At 42.3% G+C, this 26,876-nt stretch overlaps 1 protein-coding gene across 3 annotated transcripts in view; it reads left to right on the top strand.

The window, feature by feature from the left end:
- Nucleotides 1-14,296, top strand: part of LOC109956732 (protocadherin-1-like) — a 187,833-nt gene extending 173,537 nt beyond the window's left edge. For 2 of the 3 annotated variants that reach the window (XM_020594073.1, XM_020594074.1), the window contains one exon: nucleotides 12,269-14,296. In XM_020594073.1, the coding sequence (XP_020449729.1) occupies nucleotides 12,269-12,690 (422 nt within the window). In that variant the 3' untranslated portion in view covers nucleotides 12,691-14,296. The remainder of the gene's footprint in view (nucleotides 1-12,268) is intronic. The other variant, XM_020594077.1, reaches the window with a different exon arrangement.
- The last annotated feature ends 12,580 nt before the right edge of the window (nucleotides 14,297-26,876 follow it).

The following is a 26,876-nucleotide window of genomic DNA, read 5'->3' as shown; positions in this document are numbered from 1 at the left end:
GGCCACACTGATGAGCTCAGACTCTGTGCAGATGCTGCAGCTGCTTATTGATCATCTGGGAAAGGTAGTTAAAACATAAAGTGCATCTGCACCAACGGAAGGCAAGATGTGAGTACATGTGGGTAGAGATTTTGGATAAAAACTAAATCAAATGCACTGTTAGAAGATGTCAAATCAGAGTCTGTGGGAAGGGAGGTCAAGAAACAAGTATAGAGGTAAATCCTGACTTATTTTATTCAATATCTTGCTGTGCATATTTGCTTAACAACAAACAAAACATCAAAGTTCATCCTCACCTTCACTAATATTGCAATTTTTAATTGACTATAATATATTAGAAACATCTACAGAAGACAAATTACATTCCCAATCACTGAAAATGAAACAGAGAAAAAAGCCCTTTATTTGACTGGGAGGTCCTGTGGTAGCTCTGGCCATGTCGGGGCTTATCCAGGTCGACCCCTGACCTCCTGACTTTATGTTTGAGTGTCCCAAGGAGACTAGATATACTGCCAAAGATTGAGGTTTGAGTTTATATCCATAGAAAGGAAAGGTAAACCTGGAAGGTGAAAAGGAAATGAGGAGAGAGTGTTAGGAGACCTTTGCACAGTGCGCACACCCTCCACAGCAGCAGAGCTCCCTCCAACATGGCCGACCAGTTGTCTGCCAAAAGTCGCCGTTTACGCTCCTTCTCTTTTTCTCACACTTTCATTCGTCCATCACGCCATGAGGATGTCGGGCCTGAGCTCACGGTGGACACTGTCACATCGACTGCCACCTCCTCACCTCAGCTCCTCTGTCGTTCGGTTGGGCCTAAAGCAAGAAATGGATTTATACCTCCCAGAAAGCAGAGGGGAGGCCAGGTTTAATTTTAAGCATGTCAGTCAATACATCGATGTCACTGGCAGGAGCAGAGCCACAGAGGAAGAGACACCACAGCTTCTGTTAAATAAACAGGAGAACGAAAAGAAAACCCATCAGAGTGAAAAGTAAAAAGCAGAGACAAAGCAGCATTTCTCATTTTTCAGCCTATTTAGTTTTTTCTTCTGCTTCAGAATGAGTCAGAGGGTGAATTAATTTTGGATTTGGAAAATGAGAAAGGGGGAGGAGTGGTTGTCTAACGTCTCTGCATGAGGCGGGCGGAGGGAGAAGGGGGGCAGTTTGGCATCTGAGAGCATCAAATGTTGATATTTGAAACAAAAAACAAATGATTTCCATCTTTGTTGCTTTCTGCTGCTAATTAGTCAAAGAGCGGGTGACATTTAAATATCTAATATCCATTTTTTTCTCTCCTTCTGGCTTTGAGATAAATCTATGCCTCCTTTTCCTTCATTTTCTGCCAAACCCAGCTTCTCTTTCACCCCCTTCCTTTTTTCCTGCCTTATTTTTTTCCACTTTCATCCCCCACCTCCCTTCATCCCTCCTCCCCTTCGTCCTCTTTCCCAGCTCTGTGTCGATTAATTAATTGCCGGCTAATTTAATTTCTCAAAAAGTAATAACTTGTTTAAGCGTGAATAAAGACTGACAAGGCAAAGTTCTAATCTGCCCAAAGTTTAATTAGAGCCGGCAAGGTTTCCACACAGAGCCAGGCTAGGGGTTGGGGGGTCGGGGGGACACTGATGGAGGAAGAGGCAACAAAGAAAAGAAGGATGTAACAAAAGGAGCAAAGGAAATAAGAAAAATACCAGCTAGGTAAACCAGTTTTATGGATTTTGTGTCTCTGTGCATCAAAACGCTGGTTACAGCTTCAATGAGACACGACAGTTTACAGGGGACAGTTTTCCTGTAAAGGGCAGAGCTCATAAAATACTTCTGATAATAAAAAATGGGTAGATCATTTAGGGCAATAAGGGTTGAGAGAGATAAAAGGAGATCTCACTGTCCTGTTTGTGACCTGAGGCACTGACGTCACCTGTGACAGGCAGAAACTCACTGGTTGTATCTGTGAACCCGCATGGTCACGTCACAGAAGCACTGAACAGATGGAAATATAGGCGTATGTACAAAAACAGTTCATCAAACCTCTTATTTGTTTTTTCTAAAAGAAGAAAAATCAAATCAAATCAAATTTTATTTGTATAGCACCAAGTCACAACAAAAGTCATCTCAGGACACTTTACAAACTAAGGTCTAGACCTTACTGTTATCAATATTATTACATAGGGAAAACCCAACAAATTCCCCTTGAGCAAGCACTTGGCGACAGTGGGGAGGAAAAACTCCCTTTAACGGAAGAAACCTCCGACAGACCCCGGCTCTTGGTGGGCGGCCTTCTGCCTCGACCGGTTGGGGTGAGTGGATAGAGGAGAGACAAAAGAAGAAAAGCAACAAGACACAACAATCAAACACTGATCAGGTCGATGTGGCTGGTGACTGCTCGTCAGAGATGTAGAGCTCCAGGGCCAGGGCAACCTGCAGAAAGGTACAGGGAGAGAGAGAGCACACTACAGGAGAGAGGAGACACAAAGTTAGTGATGTGTAATGGTGGCATATAGAAGGATGGAGAGGAGAGGAGCTCAGAGCATCATGGGGCGACCCCCAGCAGTCTAGGACTATAGCAGCATTATTTGCTTACCAAAGAGAAACCACCAGACATCTCCTACATACAGAATTAGTTGATGTGCTGAACCAGGAAATGAAGTTAATGAATTAAGTTAGATCATTACTTCCACAGTTTCTTAAGAGACTATTGAGGATATTTACTAAACTGTTGTAACTTATCCTCAGATGTGTGAAATACTGCTGCTCTACAATTTTTCAATTTAGCGACATGTTACACTGAAAATGTAAATGAGCAGAGCTGCAGCAGTTTTAATTGGAATACATGCCACCCATAAGAACCTGGTGCCTGTGCAGTGTAGAACAAAGTACAAGTTTAAGCAAATGAACTTTAATATGGTTGAAGAAATATGGAACTGAACATGTTTGTGGAATTGCTATCATGTAGTGCGCTTCTAAGTCTGTGAGCCTCGCCTCCAATGCTGCTAGCATCTGACATTTATTACAAGTACCATTATCGCTAAAGGAGGCAGAGCAATAACTGAACATGCGACACTCCGAGCAAGAGAAAGGAGGAGAGGAAGAGGGGGAAGCCATTGCTCTCGATTAAGCTACTAGCTTAGCTAGCTTCTAAACTAGCCGACCTAAAGTAGCAAGTTAAATTTGGTAGTTAGCAAGAACTTCTGCAAAACAAGTGCTTTAAGTGGTGCAAGCATATGTTGTCACTCAAATTCAGATGAACCTAGAAAATAGTGAGTTTAATTCCTAAACAATCTGGAAGCAAGCACAACGCAGTGCAAATACAGAAAACAGGAAATGAATGAGTACGGTTTACCGCAGGAAACAGCAGTCCGTCAAAGGTTCCGCCATTTTGCGGACGTGGCTGAACTGACGTGTACTGGCACAGCGCTGATTCCCGACCTGTGGCTGAGCGGCTTTCACCCTCGTTTATTACGTGGGTGGTCTTTGTATGAGCAGTAGCATTCAGGGCTTTACAGCCATAAATATTTTCTGGCTGATGTTTTGCCCGATTTCAGGTGTGATCTGTTTCCCATGTTTCCAGTCTTTGTGCTAAGCTAACCAGGTGCTGACTCCACCCAAACACAATGGCATGAGACTGATATCGCATTTAGCTGAACAAAATATCGAAATGTTTCTCTAACAGTATTTCATATTTGTATTTTCAGTTTTTGACAACATTCATTGCAGTTTTGTTTACTTATTCAGGAGTGTTTTGGCTTAGCAATCAAAAATAATTAGCCATTAACTTGGCCCCAGAGAAATGGGTTTTGAGCATGTGCCTTATATCCAGAGAACTGCTTTCTAAATGAATAAGCACATAAAAACTGTGTGGGCACTTTCTTACTTCACTTACACATTGAGGTGGATTTGAACATGAACTTTCATCCATTCAACAAACAAAATAAATCTTAAATTGGTGGCTGTCACTAAACCAAATATAAAAATGTCAGCAATAGTCTTCAAAATATTGGTCAAATGTCAGTTCGGCCCTGCCTGTGGCGGCACATCGAAGTCAGTTCATTTGTAGGAAATTATAAAACCAACCCTCTGCTGCTTTTGAAAAATGTTTTTAGTTGTCATTTTCTCTGTGTGAATGGACTGTGCTGCTGTTACTGATATTGTTGCAATTTAAAGTAAGTTTGGGAAATTGTGTTCGAAAAGCTCATTAAATTGATGATTGTAAAATCTTTATAGGAACACAGAGTGCAGCGCACACCGTCAGCAAGAGGAACACACTGAACCTCTGATGGAAAGTCTGCACAAGACAGGACTGTGTGTGTTTCATCTGTGTGTGTACACAAGCTACTGAACTGAGAAATGTACTGAGGTAGTGTGTGACCATGAATACAGATTCATGTTTACAGCATCACTGCTGTGCTTTGTGTGTCTTTATGGTTACAGCACACACACACACACACACACAAAGACAAAGAAGTGAACTGTAGTTATTTCAGGCAAAATATAAACTACATGTACAGTAAATATTTCAAATGTTAAACACTCTGATGGAAAGGTTGATCAGCCCTTGAAATGTAAGTTTCAGAGTGATCATCGGGTAGAACATTAAATGTCAGTGGAAGCCTGCAGCACATGTAGGCGTCATACAAACAAATCAAGCAGTCAGGGTATGGCAGTGGATAAAATGTGACAGATGCTGACAGTTTAGGGCAGCAGCGTGTCCTGACGCCATTCAGCGAATCGATCCGTGATGGCAGTGATTACCTGGAAAACAATGAGAGGTGTTAAAGTGAGACAGCAGGCTGTTTGTTCAGACATGATGATTTCCTGACAACGTGGCCGTACACACGACTGTTTTCTGAGAAATAAAAGAAGATATAACATGGCGTTGCCACAAGATGTCTCAGGAAAAGAATACAGTTGTGTCCAAGATTACTCCTTAGTCCACAAGATTTATCGTCCACCATTTTATTTTAATCCTTGAGTAAATGTGTTCACTGTGCAGTGCCCTCAAAATAACACTGTGGAGCTAAACTATTCCAAGAAAGATCAACTGACACAAGTGGGGAAGGGCTTTAATTTAGGTCCTGCTGTACTGCCTTATGTTGAGGCCTGGTTTTGAAGAGGTTCTTGTGTCAAAATGAACAATTAAGACCTTTCTGCTAGGAGGGCATTACATGCAAAAATTACTATTGTTCATTTCTTTACCTGTAAAGGACTGAATGTCCATACCATAGGGAGCAATGAATGAGTGATCTGAGACACAGCTCAGGTCCTGTCCTAAACCTGGTGGAGTAGGTTTTAGGCCTGAGCTTAACTGAATCTTAACCAGAAAGAGGCCAAACTGAAAACAGTTATAAGAATCGTTTCTGTCATTTTCATAATCTGCTGCCATCCGAGCTCGACCTGGAGGACTGGAATAGGAACTCTTCATAGATCCTAAAGATAGTGAAAAGCCTAAGAAAAAGCAAAGAATAAAGAAAAAGAATATCCAAAATAAATGGCAGGAGTGATCAAACCGTAGGTTACTAGAAAAATAAATGCATGCTAAAAAGAGAGAGGGAGAGACAAGGTGAGTAGAGCAGTGTAGCATCTGCTCAATGTAACAGATGTGGGGAATCTGAAACAAAATGACTGGTGCAAGAATTCATCCTGCTTCAGCCGATTCTATATGTAGGATGTCTGACAAGGCCGAGCAGATTTTGACAACCTCTACACTGTGATTATGAGCAGCAGAGTGGTTGAGAATCCTGATCCTGGAAGCCTGTTTCTGTTAAGCTTTCTTGTTAAGCTGTCGCTGGCCAAGGTTCAATGTCCACTCTGACATGTTTCTCAGTCAAGTCATGACAAAAACTGGGGACATCACAATTACCTAACGTTATGACCATCCAAACACACTGAAGACCATGCCTCTCCCTGTCTGATCTCAACATTGTGTGTGCAGCCTCATGGGAATGAATCTATGTGACTAACGTGTAACAACCAAGGTATCCTGGTGTATGCGTGGGCTGTTGGCATCACTACTGACTGCAGCGGGGGAAGCAGCAGCACGTCGTTCGCCTCCTCCTGGACGTCTTTGAGCATTCAGAGCCGCTGCACCTCCTCTCACTACTCTATTGTTCCTGTAAGATAAATTGGAGACATTGTCATCAACAGAGAAAAGGCATTAATTGAAGGTTTTCCTGCTGCAGCTTTGACTGCAATGCGAACACACAAACCCATCTTCAAAGTAATTAAACACATTAACACTTCAAGCAGAAGCAGAAATAAAGAACCTCTCTTTTGTGTACATTGGCTTTCATTTATCAACCAGTACAGAGCCGAAGCACAAGAATTTAGCATATTTCTGTGACTAAAGTGATGGAATGGAAAAGAACAGGAAGAAGAAGAGGATGAGGGAGAAAGGGAAAGAAAGAGCCACTCCACCCTGGCTCTTTACTCTAGTTGACAGCGTAAAATGTCAGATACTCATCTGGAAATTATTTCCATTTCATACCACTGACATCTTCCCAAGTGGGGACTCTGAAATCTAATTAGTTTGACCGGAAAATGGTGACCAAGGTAGCGGAGTGTATTATGCAGAGAGAGAGGCTGTTAGGGCAAGCGAGGGTCCCCTGGGTTAACTGGAACTCAGGAGTGCAGATAAGGGCTACAGGGGGAAAAACTCAGGAGGGCTACTCCATTTTAAATAGCCTTGACTAATAGAGGCAACTGTGAATTTAGTGTTACGGCCCTCTGACAGCACTGCTGCAGAGCCTCGTCGAGGGTCCAGGATGGAGAGGAAGAGAGATAGCGCTTCCTCCTCCAGGGGTTCCGCCAGAACTTTTCAAACTTCCCTTAAGTACTTGATGAGAAGGCTGAAGTCACAGACCAACACTGCTGCCACCTCCACCATGTAACTCTGTGGTGTACAACAGCAACAGTGTAAAGCCCTGATAGTTTTCACATGAGTTAGCAAGCGGTCATCATGATTTAGCCATTCAAAGAACCTTTCACTGCAATAAATCACTGTGTTTAGTCATTGTCCAACCCTACACCCAGGCAGGAACGGACGATGTTTCAAAACCCGAGATGACAAGTCAAATGTTTTCCACAGTATGTGCACATAGGAGATACAGCAGGGTTATGTCTAGGGAAAGGTCGTGGTTATGGCAAATAAAGTTAAGATGTGACTCGGGTTAGGAAAACAAAACACCTGGTCTACATTAGCTAAAGACTGGTTGCTTTTCATAGAAACTCCAAACTGAATGGCAGGTCTGTGACAAGTCCACCCTGAACATCCACAACCTTACTCTTCACCTTGGCACATGAAGGTTGGCAGTGGTGGTATACTGTGATTGAATTGGCCACTGTAGATGTAATTCCAGTGGGTACTTGGCCCTGAATTGTCAGGGGTCCTGCATTTGTTTGCATTGTTCTCCACCTGCTCTGCGGATGAAATGCTAGAACGACACTTGGGCAGTGCTCAGGTGGTGATACTAAAGGTGGGTTCAGGTACTTTTGAGGGGGTTGGCGGCAGTGCTGCTGATCATGATTAGTGAAACAGATGTTTCATCACATTACAGCAACAAAGACTGAAAGACAAAGGAGGTCTGGAGTGTGTTAGAAACAGAGATACCATGAAGCCAGACTGCAGGGGAAAACATCATAAAACAAGGTAACAGAAACACAATGCAGCTGAGCAAAACAAAAAGTTCCAAAGTGATGGATGTGCAGGGTATCATTTTGGGCCACCAGCCATCAGTAATACTCCTGCTACTTTTTCGAATGAAGAAGTACCGAACACCTTTGGATACACGATAGGTGCTATTGTTGCATTTTCAAAGAAATATTAAAGTCTGAAGTTTATCCTGAGGGTGGTGCTAGAATAAAGGTCAATGGAAAGCTGACCATTACAGTTTTACAGTTGTGTGAATGAGCTGTAATTTTGACTTAATGGTGGCAACAGAACAAAGATGAGGAGGTCACAAAAATCAGGAGTATTAGACTCTGACAGCCATGATCAGTTCTTGGCCACTTGGTCAGATATTGTTGAGCAACAGCCATGATCAGTTCTTGGCCACTTGATCAGATATTGTTGAGCATCGCCCTCAGGAACAAAGTGGTGATGTACAGACCAGCCCTGTCATCCCTCGGTCTGAAGAAATAACTGCTATAAAAATATAGCTTAAACAGAAAAGATTACAGAGGACAACAGTGGTAGAATAGTGAAACTAACAGTGATGACAAATTAGAGCAAACAGTCTGAATCACAGCTGTATGTCAGTCTGAAGATGATGTTTGTGCTTCGTCGCTAATGAGGGTCGGGCTGTGGATGAAAATCTGGGGGGGGCTGAGTCGGCAGCACCAGTGGATGAAACCGCCACTGATCTTACTTCTTAGCCACAGCCCACCCTAACCACCCAAACTCTTCCTCCAGTCAAGCTCACCAATTAGTTCTTGTGCTTAATTAGGATGAGCATGACCCCCATCAGCACAGTGCTAAATTCTGCGATTAGAGGTGCAGATCACTGAACACGGGGTCATGCTTTATTATTAATGATTCGTTATAGTGGTAGAGTACTTACATAGTTCACTTATACACAAATTCTCTTTCAGCTATATGTTTTAATTATGATTTCTCATCTTTGTACCATCGTAGTGGGTGGATGTGACACAACATATGATGTGACTTGAAAGCCTTCATTTCAGTTGAGGTGTGAAACAGACAGGTTGCATTGAAGCAACAGTTGGATCACATTATACCACAACTGGAGTGATTGAACAGAAGGGAAGCTTCCTGTTTATCTGCTCTTGTACTTGTAAACATCACCTGGCTCCCCTGAGAAAGACGCTCTGCTCTGACAAGTGTCAGAGTTTGTGTATGTGACAAACACAAACTGACAGAGGAGGGAGTCTTTCAGGAGGAACACCTGTAACTGAACTCAAAGCCAAAGCCTTTTCAAATTACATTTCTTTCAGAATAAGCCAGTTTATTCTGACTGAGGTTTTTGCAAGAGAGATTCTTATTCCAACTTTGGTTTGGCAAAGACCTGATGGGGAAAGGCCTGAGAGTCACTCAGCACATGGTTGCTGGTGGCTCTGGGGCAAAAATGACTCAACAATGTGAATAGTTTTATTATGCTGGACTCTGGAAGGAAGCTCTTATTCTGATAATAGGGGAGCAGAACTGAAAAACCAAAAGGTCTTAATTGTTTATTTTGGCACAAGAACCTCTTCAAAACCAGGCCTCAACATCAGGCAGTACAGCAGGACCTAACTTAAAGCCCTTCCCCACTTGTGTCAGTTGATCTTTAGTGCTCCATGTCCACAAACTATTTTTAATCAAACTAGCACAAGCCAGCTGTAGCACAGGAGGCCTGGATCTCCTCATGCCCCTGAATTCCAAAGGGTCCTCTGACTGCTGCTCATTTTGCCCAGTTAGTAATCCAGGCTTGGCTGGAGGCCATTAACACTGGCAGCAAATTTCACTAAAATCTGACCAGATCCTGTCAAACCTTCTTGCACAGAGTAATTGACTGACACCCTTTCTGCTTAGTTTACTCAGACTGTTTACAATAAGTCATACAGAGCTTTTTATTGTGATTCCTAGTGGAATAAAGTCCATTTTAACAAAGGAAAGGAATGGTGCATTTTAAAGGAATTCACATTGGTGCCAAGCTATTCGGTAAGCGGAACATCTGTCCAATAAATGCAAAGAAAAAAGGTTGAAAGCAAACAAATTCAAAGCATTAAACCCAGTATTTGAGAGTTAAAAGGAACAAGTTAGACGAGAGGTGTTACAAAAATTAATACAGTAGAGTATCAAGAAAAGTGGATCCACAGCTCATACTAAACTGATCCCAACAAAGAGGAGAAAAGACACAAAATGGTGGATGTACAGTACTAACTGTCAGGTGAACTGCTACACAACTGTAGTAGTGGCAGTACTGTTTGATTAGTAACAAAGTTCAGGTGAAGCTAACAGTTGGTGGCCAGTCCTGTAGAAATCAAATGCAGCTGCCCTACAGGCTGTGGTCCCACTGAATGTGGCCGCTGAGTCCTTTTTCTGTTGCAGTGAGTCAAGTTTGGAGTTTGTTCAGCCACACAGCTCCGAGGGCAGGCGTGCTCTATAAGGCTCATGCTGACACGACGTTCAGAGGTAAAGCACTTATTAAACAGCTCCTCTGAACTCAGCAGCCACTCGCACATGACTTAACATTTCTGCAAGCACCTTGCTTTTGCATGGGAAGTGCTTAAAAACTGAAATCCGTGGCAGAGGCGGCCGTGAGAATGTGGGCAGAGGGAGGAAAAAACGACGAACCATGATCACTACTCAGCATTCCCTGGGATTAGAGTGAACACATCAACCCGCAAACAGACAGAAAAGCCGACTGTAGCTGCTTTTGCAAAAAGGAGGCAATGAATTTCAATTATGCATGAAGCAGAGGCCATTTTGGGAAATAAGCGACCCCAATTCCCCTGGAGGACCGCCAGCCCCCCCCCCCCCGCGAGCCTCCAGCCTCCAGTATCAAAGAATGATCTAATGTCACGCACAGAAGAAAGGTTACTTTCTGCATACGCATTGATATTTCTGCTTCCATATCTGACCTTTTTCCATTCAAAGCTGCAATTTTTAAATTTATTTATTTTTTTTTTTTTTATGTGAACTCAGCGCTGCATCCGTCTGTCTGTCAGTTTCTGTCTGTCTGTCTACCTGTCTCAGAGGCCCAGGATAAATGCTGGAATGATTAAAAGCCAACATGAGACAAAGGGAAATTAAAGAGAAAGCTAGAGGTTAGGAACCTCACAACAGAGAAGAAGAAATATATTCTGCATCTGTCATGTTCCATCATGTCATTTGTCGTAGGTGAAAGAAAAAAGCAGTGACAGTGTTGTTATTTTTGCCCTAATTGGCTGTTTGTGCAACATAATTAACGTTTTAATGAACCTGAGCTGTTTTTTTTCTTCATTTAAATCAGCTGATCCTGTTTCACACTCATCGCCCACTGTTTGATATGTGGTTTCTGTCTTTCAGCAACAAATTAAACAACGTTCCTGGCACTTTGTGATCTATCAGCCACTTTAAAAATACACACTGAGCTTTAATTAATTTTCTTCAAATGGAGAATGCCCTGTGTGTGGATAAAGGGATAATGACAGTTTCAATCAGCATCTCCCGCTCCTTCCAGCCTGTGCACAGCTGAACTGTGACTTTACCCTCTCCAGTTTGTTGCTTGTTAGGGAACAAAAGCAATACAACACAGAGATCCTTTCACACAGAAACACTAATGTTTGTGATTGAAAGTCTTTATCTGTCTTTTGTCTATTTACAGTCATCTCTTAACATTATCATCTCAAAGGAAACTGTTCTGCTGCATTAGACAATATCACAAAGCACAAAGAAGCATCCAAAAATCAATAAAATATAGAAACAGAAGGAAAAGGCAGATCAATTAAAAGACAAACTGGCAAATCCCAGTGTGGTAAAATTCAAAGCAAAGCAGTGCAGCTTGTTCTGTCTGAGAACAGAAGGACTACAGAATAATGCCCGAAGTTCTGGACAGTTTGCTATTAAGAGAAGTACATTGGGATTTATTTATTAATTTTAAAATACAGCCCGCATAAAGCCTATGTGCATATGATTAAACAAATCACTGTGTAGACAGAGCCCTAGACATTGCGTAGCATTAGTCTGTCCAAAGTGGTGTAGTAGCAATTTTCACATTCAAATTCCTATCAATGATTAGCAATTTAAACAGTTTTTGGTGGCAGTGGTTAATATGAGTTTGTGACCAGGTTGCCAGTTCACTCCCCAGACCGGTCACGTGCCAAAGCAATGCCATACCCATCCTCATCAGTGCAGTGGAGCTGCTCAGTGGCAGCAGGTCAGACTGTGGCTGTGCAGAGCAGCTTCCAGGTGTCGATGTGGTCAGGACATTTATGAAAATGACGACTGGCCTCTCAGTGGACCTACCCTGACTAAATAAATGTTCCACAACTGTCTAATGTGGAAGAGGTATCAAGAATCAACTCTTCATCTTTACTTACTTTCATCAGGTTGATCCAAACAGCACTCTGATGAAATGATCATGTTACTCTGTTGGATTTGTAAATAGGCAGCTGTTATCTAAAGTGTTGGCCAGAACAGTGTTACAAGGTGACCCTGTGTCGGGGCTGTTGGCTTAATATGACCTTCCTCTCTCACTGAGAAAGCTCTGCAGCCCTGATACCTCACTATTTTCAGGCTTTTCATCCGCTGCTGTTTCCAGGTTACTCATCCCTTCTCTTTCTGTTTCTCCTTCTGCAGACCTCAGGCCTCTTCCCGACGTGGCAATGACTGGTAACTGCACCCGTGAGTGCACAGAGTTTGGCCACTCTGACTCCTGCTGGATGCCCGGCCAGCCTTCCCCCAACCGCAAGGTGTCCAAGAATGCCCCCAAGCTCTCCACCTTTGTGCCTTACCAGGAGATGGATGGGCAGGAGCAGCTGATGGCCAATGGCAGCCCCAAGCCCCTGATGACGGAGGAGCGTGGGACGGGCGGTGGCGGCAGCAGCTCCAAAGTGGCCAACATGCGATTCATGACACCCTATAGCAGTGCCTACCCCGGGGGCGGAGACTCATCCAGTAAAGACTGTGGGATGGAGGAGATCCCGATGAGCCAGGCGGTGGAGTATCACTCGGCCACCACCCCAACCGGCCAGACCTCCAAGAGGGAGATCTACCTGTGAGAGCGCAGTTCTCCACCTTAACCCCCCACCCCGCCCACCTTGATACACTCCCAATCATCCCCTTTTGCTGCTCGCCAACACCTGCCCCACCCGATCACTGCCGACCCTGTGCCTATTGCTCGCTGCACCGCAGCGCCCAACTCCCCTTCTTTCTTTTTATAACTGCATCCACCATACAAGGCTTTAGACCCTCACCCACCTTGCCCACTGCCACCACCACCACCCTGTCTAGAAACCAATCAAATGTAAAATAGAATTAACTAAAATCAACTGAAGAAATCATGTGGCTCCTGCTGCTGCAAGAAGGAATGTAAACTACACCACATTGTTGTGATAATTTAATGGGAACCTATTTAGCTATTCATGGATTTGCGTTGAATTTTCGTGCGTTGCTTCAGCCTATGTTGCTGTGTTGGAACAGAAAAGAAAAAATACGGGGGCGAAGGGAAAGAACTTCTTGTATATCCTACCTAAGTATACTGTGTAATGCTATCTATCCTGAAGTTTGTTTGGATTCAGATTTTTTTGAATTTGTTTTGCTTTTTGGTTTTCCTCTTTCGACTCTTAAGGCTCCAGGAAATAAATGTTTGGGCCAAATCAACAGGGCTCATTTTTGTCAGAAACAGCTTGTTGTCAGCATCCAGACGTTTGCAGAAACACAGCTGTTTGTCGATCTCCGGAGTTGTTGTTGAGAACATTTTCGGTTTTATTTTTTGCTGTGGTCTTTTTGTAGTGTACAGAGCTGTAAATACAAACACTGATAGAGGAAGCTGCTGTGGCTGTAAGTGTGGATCCGTGGCTGTCGTGCTGTCTGCAGATCGTCATGTAACGTTGGACTGATGGACTGAAAACCTGTGCTTGTACAGAGAAACGACGCCGCGGCGTTCACCGTCACATTGCAGGAACCTGGACTCTTGAGCATCACCGACGGTGCCACATTACAAACACAAAACCTTTTATTGTTTTCGCTCTCCTCTACAACTCTACATGGTTGAATTTGGGTCAATCAGGGGACAAAATCATTGGTGCACCAACACCAGTTTATTCAGAGCTGACAGAAATTTGAGTTGTAAGTGTTTCGAGAAGTCGACTGGTCAAAGTTGAGTATCCACCCTGCTGTTGTCAGTAGTATACCATAAAATTAAAAACTTCACATGAATGTGACAGTTCAGTTCATTCTTACAGGCGTCACATGAAAACCTACACATTTTGGTTTTCATGTGTGAAAATGAAGACTTTCCTTTTCCAGTATTAAATCGACTTTTCCACTTGTGAACCTTACATGTGAAATCGTTTTTTCATGTCAAAGTTCCCACGTGGGAAGTGTGAAGGTTGAAACTCTCCTTGTGCTTGCACTGTTCATTGTACAAACTATTAGTTCACCAACAAAACAATTAATTGTACAGTTCTGACTAAGTTCTCACTCCCAAAGTCCCCCTTGTCCTGTTTTATATAATAACAAACTGATAGTTTAAGGCTTTGGGACTGTTGACCAGACAGAACAAGACATGGCCTTACTTTATAAGTTTTTGACATAATCTAAAACGGTCAACAAATGTTCATTACACCCAATAATACAATACGGGTTCTGTTTATCCTGGATGTGGGGCAAAAACTGGTGTTTGGATGGTGATAAACTGTTGAATTTTAAACAGAAGCATCCAGAGTTGTCTGACGGTGGCTTTGAAGGAAAGAGCTTTAAAATTAATATCAACAGCTAGTTTCATGAAGGTCAGCTTGAGGGCGTGTCAGAGGGTTCACCAGAATCGCTAAGCTTTATCTTCTGGGGACTGTGAATGCTCATTTAGAAATCGGCCTATTAGGTTATCGAGGTACAGTAGCTTATTGAGAATCAAATCATAATTCAAATGTCAAGGCGGCATTAGAAGATAAAGCCAGAGGGTTCAACAGCATTGTTGTGCTTCATCTTCTGCAGACCATGAATACGCACACATTTCATATCAGCCTGGCCAGGCCGGTTGTTGTTGAGATATGCTGCCTGGGCCCTCTACACATCACAGCTGTGGTGCCTGGAGTGTGTTGTTTGCAGTGACTATGGTGGATGTTTCCCTGCTGTGTTTTTGAGCTTGAAGGAAGAGCTCTCTGGTCAGTGTCGCCCCCCATTAATTCCCACGTCTTTACCTCGTCAGTGTGAGGCCGAGTATTTATTAAACCTGTTCTCAGTGAGTAGCTGAGAGGTGGGCACTGCTTCCTGCGGTGCTGCAGGATTAATGCCAGCTGTACAGGTTTTAGTCCACCAACTCCCCCTCTGTGCAGCACAGCACAGAAACTCCAATTACAACCCAAGGCTCTGCACATTACCGGTGATAATTTGTGCCAGTAAAAGCAAGATATTTGGAAGTTCATTCATTCTGAGCCACATTTTAATGTCTGCTGAGGGTAATGTGAGATTTCACCTGTAGTCATGCACACCAGCTGAGACTGGATGGATGAAAGGAAAGGCACGGTGAGTGAGTACGCCGCAAAAAAATCTCCCTAACAAGTCATTTAGTCTCTTGCTGAGACCTGAAGTCTTTAAAAAGCAAGAAATCAGCCTGTGTGGTTTTTTCACTTGTTCCTACAGCAGATCAGCTTTTCTAGAGTCAACTGACAGTGTTGTAATAAGAGCGAGTAAAGCAGCAAATGAGTGTATCATGCATCTTTTTCAGCCTTAGCGTGGTGATGGGGATTACTAAACCATTCTTCCACTTCCAGACCTGACTTGGTAAAACAACTAATCACTGTAAGAGAACATGCAGTACTATCTCTACAATCCCAGGGTCCACCTCCTAGTCACGTCTGATCATTCTGCTCTGATGAAGCCGTCACAGTGAGGCATCTCTGCAGATTTTAGTTGCAAATTAAACCATTAAAAATTAAATATATCACAGGACTTTTTCAGAGCTGACTTTATAGATCAGAGCTAATCCTTTCTCAAAATCTAAATCAGTTATATGTTGTGTGCTGTGTTTGTCCCGTGCCTAAACTGAAACGTCCACCAGTGTTGCTTTGAAAATGACTTCACTGCATTGTGATAGGATGGGAGACCCTGTGCCATATGAGAAATCATGGGCATCCTCTATAGTAACCCTTTGCTACCTATAGAATTCAATGTATGAAAAGATCAAACTCTGCCTCATTTTGCCTCATTTCAGGAAACAATTTCTAGAAACTCTGAAAAAAAGGAAGCTACAGTGGGAGGAAGCATGACTGTCTCGCCCTGTTGGCAGGAAAGTCTCGATGGCTGAATATGAGATTAATGACTTGTCATCTGTTGCTGCTGTGTGAGATGTGAACGACCACTCTCCAGAACCATAGCGAGAACATCAAAGTGCCGCCGCTGGGCCACAAGGCCCTCGGATCTAAACAGGCAGCAAAACGGGGCCACGTGCAGGGTCAGGGAGCGGCCGCACAGCAAGGCAAACAGTTGCCTTTACCGAGCGTATTGGACTGCTTCAGTCCCGCTTTCCACAGTTTTTTTTTGATGTTTTGTTTTTGATGTTGCGTTTAGCCGTTCAGCTCAGACACCTAATTGGTTTTTATTGTACATATATTTGTTTTTGATGTGTGGAAATCCGACATGTGGGCGGTTAAATTCCTCTGGTCTCTCAACGTGAGTTGATTTAATGTTAACGTATTTGCCTGTTTGGAAACCAAAGAGTCACAGATTTCCTCTGCACATAAATCAACCACCATTCAGTGGGCATTCAAACCCCCCGGTGACAGAGATTTAGAGTTCATAGGCGCCGCCGCAGTCTCTCACACTCCCCGTTTTCCTCTGGTGACTTAACATCGGCTCTCAGAGCTCTGATTGATTATTTACAGGGCCAACACGGAGATCCACACCTCCTTCATTTTCCTCTTTCCATGGTTCACTGTTTCACCGTAAACAAGTCATTTTTTCTTCTCCATGATGCCAGCCCACTACCTGGCCGGCCGGTGAACTCCCAGGTGGCTGGTGTGCTGTGTAAGATAATGACAGAGGAGAGAGGCAGCAGGTTGTGCAGCTCCAGTTTAACCCCAACTCTTTGGCACCAATTAACCTAAGAGGAAGAAAAGCAACCTCTGGTGATCCCTAGTGACCTCTGGTGACCTCTGGTATTGCTGACTTCTGACATGCCTGAGAATGTGTGTGTCTTTGAGCACATACAGTATATATGCTGTGAATGCAGCATGTGTGTCTGTCTGTATGCATAGAAGTGGTCCTAAGTTTTTGGTCTGAGGCTTCCTGTCAGACTACAAACACTTCCTGCTCCCCAGAGAAACACCTAAACCCTGAATACATCGCCCAGCTCCCCACCACCACCTACCCATCAAACCCCAGGAGACCTGCTGTCACACACGCTGACAACCTCTGTGTGTGTGTGTGTGATCAGCAGGTGTCTCTGCATGCAGAGCGACCATTTCTCGTCCTGCTGCCTTCACACTCTAAAATCACTTCAGTGGCAGGGAACACACACACACACACATATATCCATACATATATATATATGCCAAACTATTGAGCCTGTTAGTTGGTAAAGAAATAAAACCGAGATGTAATGACTCATCTTTTTATGGCGCTTCAGTTGCTGCTGCTCCTTTCAATTAGTCGTCTGTTACCAAGTGGATTTCTAAGGCTGCGTAAAGCTCCTCGTTTCTGATTTATTATTCCATATTAAAATACTTGAAGGATAAAAATATTAGTCTGTGTATTTGCTGGGATTCAGAGGAGAGTGCAGCTTTTTTTTTAAATAAAATGCAGTTAGTTTATCTCTAAATATCTTTGTATTTGAAAGGCAGTCCTTCATTCAAAATGCGTTTCTACATTTTAAAATTGTGTGTTTCAGCAACTTATTGGTTCTACTTCTAAAGAGAACTAGTTAACTTCAGAAACACTTGATGCACTTAGAGATTTAAATCTATAAAAGGCTTTGGTTTGTTATTTCAGAGTGCACTGGTTTACTACTGACAGGTATGATTCGTTCTGAAATCTGCTGTACTTACAAACACACAGACTGCGTCTCAAATTGTTCATTTTCACATTGATGTATAAATCTTAAAGCTGGAATTCTAAATATCTTTTATCAACTACAGCGCGTCAGTTGCTCTGTTGTGTAGTTTGAAAGTGGCCTCTTGTGGTTTGAAACCACAAAGAGTAGTCATCAACAATTTTGTTGTGTCTTTTCGCTCCTACTGCCTCTGGGTTTTGATTTATTTCATTTAGGTAATGAATAATGTCTAATGTGTTTACAGCTTGTTCTGCTGTGGTTAAAAAGCAAATGATGCAGCTTTAAGTGTAAATCTAGAAATATTTTCATTTGTTCTTGTTTGTACATTTCTGAAACCTTTTGATCACGTTTGTGACGTTTGAGTCTCTTTTTGTAGCTGATGGTCATATTGAATTATTATTCTGTCCGTATTGTTCACAGCCCTTAAACACAGTCACACTGATTGGCACCAGTTTTCAAATCAGTAGAACGTTCAGCGCTGACATCAGGCCTATCAATCCTTTTTAAGTGATTCCATAATGCAGCGTAAAAGGAGTAAACGAGCAAAGGTGGATAAACAAACTTTATTTGAAAGGGATTTGAAACGCAGCCTGTGTTTCACACTTTTAAAACACTGATTTGTTTTACATGAACAACCGTGATCCAGTTGGTCTCTTGATGAATCGGGTGTTTGCAGCTGTATGATGGATCTGCTCTTAGATGACAGTAAAACATGAATGTTTTTGCTTTCTAAGTCTGTGCAGTTTAATGAAGGCTTCACGTTGTTCAATTACATAACTGGATTTCTTCTGTTCTGCGTTTGCTGCTCGTCTCCTCTCCTCACTCTGACTTTGTCAGTGACTTTATGGGTCTGTCAGTAACATTGTGACTCAGTGAATTCATCTTTTCTCTCTTCCCTCTGTCCACTAATATTTAGTCTGGAACAGGTTTGTGCCTCATGTACGCACTGTTTTTCCGTGTGGGCTGCATTGCTGATTTTTAAGTCACAGATTTTGTCAAGCTGAACCAAAAAAGAGACACCTGACACCCTATTATTAAACTACATTTTATGTTTGAGGCAAAATCCTTGAATCTCCCACAGTCAGAAAGAGCTGCCCTTGTTCTACACTCGAGTTTCTGCTACTGCCAACAAGACAGAAACTCACTTTAAAGCCATTTCCAGATGGCTTTAAACAGATCCAGGTGCTTCAGCCAAACAGAGGATGAAGGACATAAGTCTTGACATTTGGTGTAAAAAAAACCAAATTTCTCTCTTGAGCTTGTACCTAAAGTAAATGTACTCACCGATGCTCATTTATTAAGATCTGTAGCAGCTTTAGTACAGTTCAGTGCTTTGTTGCTGTTTTTAAAAACTCTTGACATGGTTTTAGTTGTTGTTATTTACACATTTTCTATAGGAAATAACTTACATTTGTGCCACAATATACAGTGGTAGTTCTATTTGCCTGTTCAGCAAGAATTAACACATCAACTATAACATGATGTGCAAGATGCTGATGAAATAATTAATGATCAAAGTGCAGAGATATCCTGACTTTTAGACCTCGTTATGGGTAAAACATCAAAAGAAAAAACATCAGATCCTACATTTCCAATAATGCAGCTCTTTAAATAGACTCTCCATGGCAAATGGTAAACGTTCAGCCTCTTTCAAACTCCTGTGCTTTACTTTGAATCTGGGACTTAAATGTGATCAATGCAAAAGTCTAAAGTGTCAAAGCAGAGGGCGACATGATGGTGGCCGACTTGTTCTCTATGAACTCATGTGCTGAAGTTTGGAGTGGTTTGCTGTGTTTTGGTTGTGTATTATACTGAGGCTGGGGTCTCTGAGAATGAGGCTTCAGCTGAGCATGAAACAAGCCAACTTTATAAATATTATACATTTTTGTTGTTGTCGCAGTTGTTTTATCAATGTTATGGAATCAACACTCCTATAGACATTCTGTATGAATATAAATGGTCGTTGCTGTTTTTTTTTACCAGATGTGGCGGTGTAAATGATGTTTTCTGAGCGGGCACACTGGACTCCTTGTTTTCTATTCCTTTACTCCATCACGGATGAGTGACTGATTCTACCCAAATCTCACATTTGTCAGCTGCGACTAGCAGCACATTTGTTGTGGCGCCAAACCCCGAACAGGAAGCGAGGCCTCTCAGAAGGTGTTTTACTACAGAAGCTGAGAGCAGCCATGCTAACGGTCATTTTAGCTTAGTTATTTATGCTCACAACTTGTCTTCATTACAACATTGTGGTTTCATTTTCTAGAATATGCCTTAAAAATATCACAAGCACCACATTAACTAAATTCTTAATCACAGAAAAGAAGACAATGTTAAGAACACAACTAACAATGTGTTAACTTGTGCCAACATGGATTTTATGGGCAAAAAAGTTGTGGACACGTGTATACAGTTCTGTTTATATTACATTAACACAATTGTTGGCATGAATGGTGCATTTGAAGCCTTGCACGCAGATGTACGCTGTGTATATTTAAGGTTTTTATAGGCGTTGTGTCTTTGACCCACAGAAAGAACCAGTTACATCAATATCATGAGATAATAGTTCTTGGCATTTGTTTTCTCAAGTAAGATTAGATATCATTACAAAGTTTTTGATGTAATGGTTTGAAAAGTATGAGCTTTACAAAATCAGAACCTTGGGGACCTCTGAAAACCCCAGAAGATGATTTTATAAAAATGTGTGTTGCTACTTTTTGTGCACACATTTAAACAGCTTTAGGAGCTCAGTGAGTTTGTCTTGAAAGAATTTCAGTTTGTACTAATGACATCATTTTGAGATCATGACATCTAATACAATCTCAGAACAAAGATTTTAAAACAAAAATATCAGCTACACAAAGTCACCGTGACAAAATGTCAGTTTTGTTAGCGGTGATGAACGTGTAAATTGTTGTCTTGGAATAATAATTTAACTGAAATCATTCTTTTGAGATAGACATGTAATTTATCATGTGCAGCTAAAATGTTGAAAAAGTTACAAAACCAGAAGAAACATTTTGCTGCGATCTTGGAAATAACCTAAAAAAATGTGACCATGGTGACTCTGCGCTTCTGTTCATCGAAGATGGAGTGGAAGATTTAGTTGTATTTTTCTTTTTAATTAGAAGAAGAAAACAGCAGGGCAGAGCTGCCAAATCATGTCTGTCTTTACAGGAAGTCCACGTTTGTAGCCTAATTGTTGGATGGTTATATTTATATAGGAACAATGCTAGTGATGCCTTGTTTTTTGTACAGTTTTATGTACATGCAGGTGTAGGTTTTTAAAAAATAAAGATGAAAAAATATATATTCAAACAAGAAATTTGACCCTGAACCTGTAGGATTATATTATCTGAAGTATCGTAGGCTCTATTAAACGTAGGAGTGATGAGTCAGGCTCAGAGCGGAGGACAGCAGCGTCTCTCCTCCAGTCATCCACCGCTTCCCTTTCTGTTCTCTCAAGTCCGTCCAGGATGAGTCCGAGGACAGAGTGTACCTTTATTTTGTTGATTTGTTTTGTTGTTTGTGGTCCTTTTATTTTCTTGGAGGAAGTTGGGTGATGTGTTTGTTTGAGCCTCATCTGTTCTCTTTTGATCGGCATCCGCATGTTTGAATAAAAAAAAGTGGTTGTTTTATTTTTGCTGAGAAAATCAAAGAAATGATATCTTGTAATTACTCCTTCCTCATAGCTTTACAATAAAATACATCCAGTCAAAGGAAGGTGAAGCTTGTCACTCTGTCTTTCTTTGTCTTGTAGGTGTGAGCCGGGAACACAATGGGCAGTTTGCAAGTTTTCTGGTTACCATGCACCTAGTTCACTTATGTCACATTTTTATTGGCTCAAACATCATGAAAATCAGCTACTTTGTACAAGTGAGAGCACATACAGTTGGTTCAGTGAGACAAATGAGTCCATGTCATATGTGTCAGCAGGTAATTAGGACCAACGGTAACGTGTTTTACTTAGGCACCTTCTAGCTCCTCGGGATCCACCAATATCAGGTATCGGGTCTGAAACCACCCTCTACTACTTGTGCTCATGCTGTGAAAAGTTGTCCGATACTACACACCTACGTCGTTAGGCTGTGGAAAGGAACTTTCAGTAGTTCAAGGATATTTTAAGATAAGTGAATCGGGGCTGCGAGCCTTGCTGCTCTGCTGTGTGAGCGCCCCTCCCTCCATCTCACACGGAGACAAGGTCACATTTTACAGAGATGACAATGCTCGATATGTGCAACAAAATCCAACAGTAATGGGAAGTCAGACCACCTGTTAAACAAGACGAACACAACAACAACCCTGCAGAAATTTGATGTCTTCACTCTCCCCGTGGTCAAAATAGCTGGTCCTGTTCACCCACTAAACCCACATGGTGCTCGTTCTGCTGACTGTAGTGAAGGAGAACGGTGGAGTCTAATGAGCCTGTGTATGAAAATGGGTTGAATCCTTGTGGATGTGAAGGCTGAGACCAGCAGCTGTGTGTCCAGCAGAGAGGACAGCAGCCGTATTAAAGTCAGAGCTCCAGCCTCATTACGTTAAACTCATTAAACACTTAAATGTTCCTGAATTAGATTCTCTGGGTGGGAGGCTTGTGAAGTCGTTTCATCCTAAGACAGGGTTGCACTCCTACAAAGGTTAAAAACCAGTATTAGTCTGTTGTGTACAGTAGCAGGCTGCAGACTTTCAGTTCAGCTTATATTCAATATGATGGCAGCTCTGTGTTCATTGTCACACAACGTTTTATGTTAATTTGCACTTCTTCTTCTTCTTCTTCTTCTCTTTCCGGCTGTTCCGGTTAGGGGTCGCCACAGCGAATCATCTGTTTCCACCTAACTCTATCCTCAGCATCCTCTACTCTCACCCCAGTTAACTTCATGTCCTCTTTTAGCACATCCATATATCTCCTCTTTGGCCTTCCTCTTGACCTCTTGCCTGGCAGCTCCATCTCCAACATCCTTCTACCAATATAACCACTAGCCCTCCTCTGCACATGTCCAAACCATCTCAATCTGGCCTCTCTGACCTTGTCCCCAAAACAGCCGACCTGAGCTGTCCCTCTGATGTGCTCATTCCTAATCCTGTCCATCCTGGTCACTCCTAAAGAGAACCTCAACATCCTCATCTCTGCTACCTCCATCTCTGCCTCTTGTCTTTTCCTCACTGCTACAGTCTCTAACCCATACAGCATAGCTGGTCTCACTACTGTCTTGTACACCTTTCCTTGGATTCTTGCTGACACTCTTCTGTCACACAACACTCCTGACACCTTTCTCCACCCACTCCAACACGCCTGCACTCGCCTCTTCACCTCTTTCCTACACTCCCCATCACACTGGACTGTTGACCCCAAATACTTAAACCTCCTGCACCTTCTTGACCTCAGCCCCCTGTAACCTCACCGTTCCACTTCCCTCCCTCTCGTTCATACACATATATTCCGTCTTACCACGACTGACTTTCATTCCTCTTCTTTCCAGAGCACACCTCCACCTTTCCAGGTGTTCCTCCACCTGCTCTCTGCTCTCACTACAGATCACAATGTCATCCACAAACATCATTGTCCACGGAGATTCCTGTCTGACCTCATCTGTCAACCTGTCCATCACCATAGCAAACAAGAAGGGGCCTCAAAGCCGATCCTTGATGTAGCCCAACCTCCACCTTGAACTCCTCTGTCTGACCTACAGCACATCTCACTACTGTCGTACTCCTCGTACATATCCTGAAGTACTCTGATGTACTTCTCTGCCACTCCTGACATCCTCATACAGTACCACAGCTCCTTTTAAATAATTTACATTTGTCCATGGCACATTCCTCTTTTCTAATGTAGGTTCATTTAGTGTAAGTTTACTCTCAGTTGGCTGATGCTGATCGTGTTTGTCTAGGTGATGGTGTTGTTGATTCAGTAACGAGTACTTATCCAAGTGTAACCCTACCTCTCAGGTAAGGTGGCTACGTACAGGGCCAGTAGAAGGCACCGCTCCCCTGTCTCTACTTCAATACACAAATGGCTAAGTGTCGACCAAAATCATTCATGAAAATGTTATTTCGTCAAACACCACCTTCGAATATATGCAAACAACTCAGTTGTTTTGGCAAAGTGAAGTTACTTAGAAATTCTAAGACAAAATTGTAATACTTCCTGCTTAATTTCATGGTTAAAACTTGAAACGTGATTTTTGGTTTTACTAATATACATATTTTCAAATTAGATTGTACATGCAGAATACTGCAGTACACAGTGAACCTCCTATTGACTATAACAAAAATGTTAAATCAAAATTGTATTATAATAAAAGTTTAACTATGAAAACACAGGCCCACTTTTCTTAAACGTTACCTTCAGTGCCCACACAGGTGTACTCCGACACACACAGCACACTCAACCTCAACAGGCCACCTGTCTTTTTTGTATTTCACCTACAGAACATCTTTGCTGCTGAAGTCTTCACCATCTTACCAATACACACCACCATCCGATGCTGTCTGGCTACACTTTCTCCTACCACCACTTTACAGTCACTAATCTCTCTCAGATTGCCTCGTCTACATAGAATGTAGTCTACCTGCGTACTCCTACCTCCACTCTTATAAGTAACTCTGTGTTCCTCCCTCTTCTGGAAATACAGCCATGTCCATCCTCTTAGCAAAATTTACACAACCTTTTAAATTTTATTTAATCACAATCAGAAAATCTCATGAAAATAAAAATTGCCTCTAAAGTCATTTTATTCTTATTAAGTACTTGAATCAGTACTCAGTGTCAGCAAGTATTCAAATATACTCTGAAAAAGAGCGATGTTGACAGAGGGAGTAAAAATAATTTTAATCCTGGCAGCATTGCTTTTCCTACAAAACACTTTCCTGCTGTAAATTAGTCAGTGGACACAATGTTCCAACAGGGTCCATTTTGTGGCATATTTCTTTTAAACTGTTGTTTTCCTGTTTTGTGATGCCTCAGATTGAATCATCACTTCCTCATTAGCATCATTACCAAGTGGTGCTGTAAGCGACAGCAGCTGGGTGCAGCCGGCTTCCTCTTCCTCACTGTCTCTTCACTTCTTTAACTTCCATGCATCACCTCCCACCTGCCTCCTGCCTGACAGTCTGCCTAATACCAATTACACAAAACTCTTGCTGTTCCGTGGCTCTCTCTCTCTCTCTCTCTCTCTCTCTGCCAAAAATTTATTTCCTGACCACAGAACACCACTTTCCTCTTCCTCCTCTCTATCCTCCTCATCGGCCTCCACTTCATCCACAACTCAGGCTGCAGTGTGAAGCTGGCTGAAAGAGGCTGGCGGCAGCAGAAATCCTGACTCTCAATTGTTGGGAAGAAAGCCCTATGGAGGGCAAATCTGATTTTTTGGCCACTATGCATTTTAATATAGAAGTCTCAGAACTTTATTTTAAATTCACTCAAAGATCCCAACTTTCCCAAAGAAACTAAATATATTCCACTCTCCTTATGCTGAGTCATATTTTACTGCTCGTCATTCATACATTCATCTTAGGGTGCTCTTATCACCTTGAAATTGTTACTTACATATTTGATTTCCTCCATTTGCTCGGTTCTTCGACTCTAATTTCACTTCTGTTCTCTTCAGCTGCACTGACCTGATTTCCCTGCAAAGAATCAATACAGTTTCATCTTACACAATTATATTATCATCTGCTTCCTGTTGTAGGTTGGCTTTACATGCACGCTTCCGCAATAACCGCAGAAAAAGAGGAGGAGGAGGAGGCAAGAAGGCAGCAGTTCATCTGAATAAAGAAGAGGAAGGAGATGGAGATGAAGGAGCAAATGGGGTGAGGAGGTGAGGACAGGAAGACAGGAGAGAGGAGAAAACAGTCAGGATAAAAAGAGACAAGAGGGAGTGAGACTAGCACAGGAGGATGGAATGAAAAACAAGGGAAGAAATAATAAAATAAGAGGAGAGGAGGAGAGGGAATAGGAAAACAGAGGAAGACCCACAAACAAGAGAGATACAGACAGGGAGCAAGTGATGAAGGGATCAAATGAAGAGGAGAGAAGGAAGGATGGGAAGAAGAGTTAAAAGGAAGAATGAAGTGGAAGCCAGAGAAATGTGGGAGAGAGCAGGATGTAGGGAGAAACAAAGACACTGAGAAACCAAATGAAGGAAAGCAACATGTCCATGCAAATTCTCAGTCATCCAGGTCATAGTAGGCTGAAAAAACATAGAAAAAATCATCTGGACTTGGTTTTAGGTCGAAGGAAAAAGGTTAAAAATGAGACAGTGTCCATAAAAGGGAAGAAAAGTTTAAGAAAGGAAATCAAAAGAGAGAGAAGAGAAACAAATGCAAGAAATGAGAAAGAAAGAATAGAGACTGAAGGAAGGACACACATGAGGATAAAAGAAAAAAAACAAACAAAAGAATGAAAAAAGACGAAAGAAAAACAGGAAGACAGGAAGAGGAAGAAAAAGGCTAGATGGAAGGAAAGATGAAGACAGGAGAAGAAGCAAGGAAGTAGGAAGAAGGAATGAGGAAAAGGAGAAATCAAAGGAGACTAAACTGAGGAGGAGTTATTATACAAGGAAGAAAGAGTGGCAAAAAGGAAAAGGAGAGGAGGAAGGAGACGACAAACAGCCTAAATAAAAAAGCAGAAGACGAGAAATTGGGTAAAGTGATGAAACCTTTGGGGGGAAAGAAGGCAGAGAAAAGCAACCTGCTGCAACTGTGTCATCTTCAAAACAAGCTGTGATAATAATTTATTTTTGTTGTTCCCCGAAATATTGTATAGCAATGAATGTAATCATTTTGCCTCAAATTTCAATTTACTGCTGTAATGCGATGCAACAGCGCTATAAGCACAGTGTCGTGAGCGCCTTCCTGAGAGTGTGTTTGATATTCCTCATACACAGCTGCCGCATGCAGGGTTTGTTTTTATTGAAATGTGATTGGGTGGTGTCTCGCTTTAGGGCTCGACACACTGCGACTTGATGATTCACGAGTCAATTTCCTGAAGTGGAATCCAATAACAGCGAAGAAGACGAGGCGAGGGGTCCTTAGGAACGTCAGGTGAGCGGTGCTGAAATCACTGTAAGTCACTCCGAGGACACGGACTGGAATGTTTTGAGCGGAGGATGGGAGGGGGCAAGGAAACTGGTAACAACTGGGAAGAAAAAAAGTACTTTGTAAAATTTTGAAACAAATTGGGGTTTGGTTTAT

This window comes from Monopterus albus, unplaced genomic scaffold (genome assembly GCF_001952655.1).
Source record: "Monopterus albus unplaced genomic scaffold, M_albus_1.0 scaffold21.1, whole genome shotgun sequence".
In the NCBI taxonomy this organism is placed as follows: Eukaryota; Metazoa; Chordata; class Actinopteri; order Synbranchiformes; family Synbranchidae; genus Monopterus; species Monopterus albus.
Note: the sequence above shows the minus strand (reverse complement) of the source record. Positions and strands in the feature narration are given on the sequence as shown.